The following is a 1,498-nucleotide window of genomic DNA, read 5'->3' as shown; positions in this document are numbered from 1 at the left end:
AGAAGAAGACGAAGACGAAGAAGAGGAAGAAAGGCAGCCAGGAGGGAGGGAGCGAGCGCCGAGCCAGAGACTAGCAGAGCAAATTCTCCACCGTCCTCTAGCACCCACCAAGCGGCGGCAGCGGCAGTGTCTAGAAATATATAGCTAGAAATATAAAATCACCCCGCTCCTGCACCATGGTTTTCCAAAGTAGGCTCCCTTCTTGGATTATTTTGTGCTCCGTCTGGCTGTTCCGGTTTGCACACACGGGGGAGGCACAGGCTGCAAAAGAAGGTAAGGTGATGCGGAAAACAAAAGTTTGGGCTTATTTATTGCTTTTGTACACGAAGTCTGTGTGGTGGCTTAGCGGAGGACCTGCCTGCCACTGTGAGCTGCTTGTCAGCCCCCCCTTAAAAACAAAAACAAAAACAAAAAAACCCAACCCAGACATTTTTTTAGTTGAGGTGGGAGGGAGGAAAAAGCAAGGCATTCACTGGGGGTGTGCGTGTGTATGTGTGAGAGAGCAGGACAACTGCCTTTGCTCTCAGGAATGAGGTTTGCGAGGCATTTGCACGTGATGAAAAGGCATGGGGCTGGGGAGACAGCCCCCGGCCTGGGGATCCGTGCAGGGGAGCCTCACTCTCCTGTGGCTGCCTTAAGCCTCCCGACGAGGTACGGGGAGGGCGGGTTACCTCGCTGCTCCCCGGGAGGGGGCTGCAGGGGCTGGGGGCCGAGTTTCAGGGCTCGGGACGTTTCGGGGGAGGCACGGCACGGCGTGGGGCTGAGGCTGCGGGGCAGCTCCGCGCCACTGCCCGTCGGGGGCCTGCAGCGCTCCGGCCCCGCGGGGCTGTGCGCAGACCGTGGGAAGGAGCATCGGGGTGCAGTTTTGCACCTCCCGGCCATGTAGGCTGGGCATGCATTTAGAGGCATGCATACATACAGCCTGGCGTCGTGTCTCTGCAACGTGTGTGCTCTCCCCCGGCATCGCTGGAGAGAGGGAGAGGTTTAGGGATGGATGTTTTACACCATCTGCGTATCACAACGGGGCTTCCCGATTCCCATCAATCCAACATTGGTATCTGTGTAAGGCGAACCCCGGACATTTGTTTCCCCCGCTCACAGAGAGAAAACAGGCAGTTTTATATCAGAGACTGATGGAGGTGTATAAAATCAATTCGAAAGTCCATCTGGGGATCTCTTTTCTCAAGCTGAGAAAATCCGAAATGATTTAAAGGAGCGCCCTGCTCGCGTTTGACAGCCAAAGGCGAAGGTCCGTCTCCATCTTCGAGGGTGGGGGACGACGGGGAGGGGGGGAGTCAGGGGCTTTTTCGATGTCTCTGCATATGTATGCCTTTGGGGGGGTTCCCCCCTCAGCTGGATACGTCAACATTTTTCATCAAACCGTTGGCATGCAGTAAAATACCATTTCGAGCCTGTAACTGGAGCTTAAAAAAATCCCTCAGTTAAAATGTCCTCTGCCCTTAAGAGAAGGCGGCGATGGCGAGGTTAGAGAGGGAAA

At 55.3% G+C, this 1,498-nt stretch overlaps 1 protein-coding gene across 4 annotated transcripts in view; it reads left to right on the top strand.

Moving 5' to 3' along the window:
- Positions 1 to 27: 27 nt before the first annotated feature.
- The window catches only part of EPHA7 (EPH receptor A7), a 166,785-nt gene continuing 165,314 nt past the window's right edge, over positions 28 to 1,498 (top strand). For 3 of the 4 annotated variants that reach the window (XM_009320131.1, XM_009320130.1, XM_009320129.1), the window contains exon 1: positions 177 to 273. In XM_009320131.1, the coding sequence (XP_009318406.1) occupies positions 177 to 273 (97 nt within the window). Of the gene's footprint in view, positions 274 to 1,498 lie in introns of all 4 variants that reach the window. The other variant, XM_009320128.1, reaches the window with a different exon arrangement.

This window comes from Pygoscelis adeliae, unplaced genomic scaffold (assembly GCF_000699105.1).
Source record: "Pygoscelis adeliae isolate BGI_AS28 unplaced genomic scaffold, ASM69910v1 Scaffold41, whole genome shotgun sequence".
NCBI lineage: Eukaryota > Metazoa > Chordata > Aves > Sphenisciformes > Spheniscidae > Pygoscelis > Pygoscelis adeliae.
Note: the sequence above shows the minus strand (reverse complement) of the source record. Positions and strands in the feature narration are given on the sequence as shown.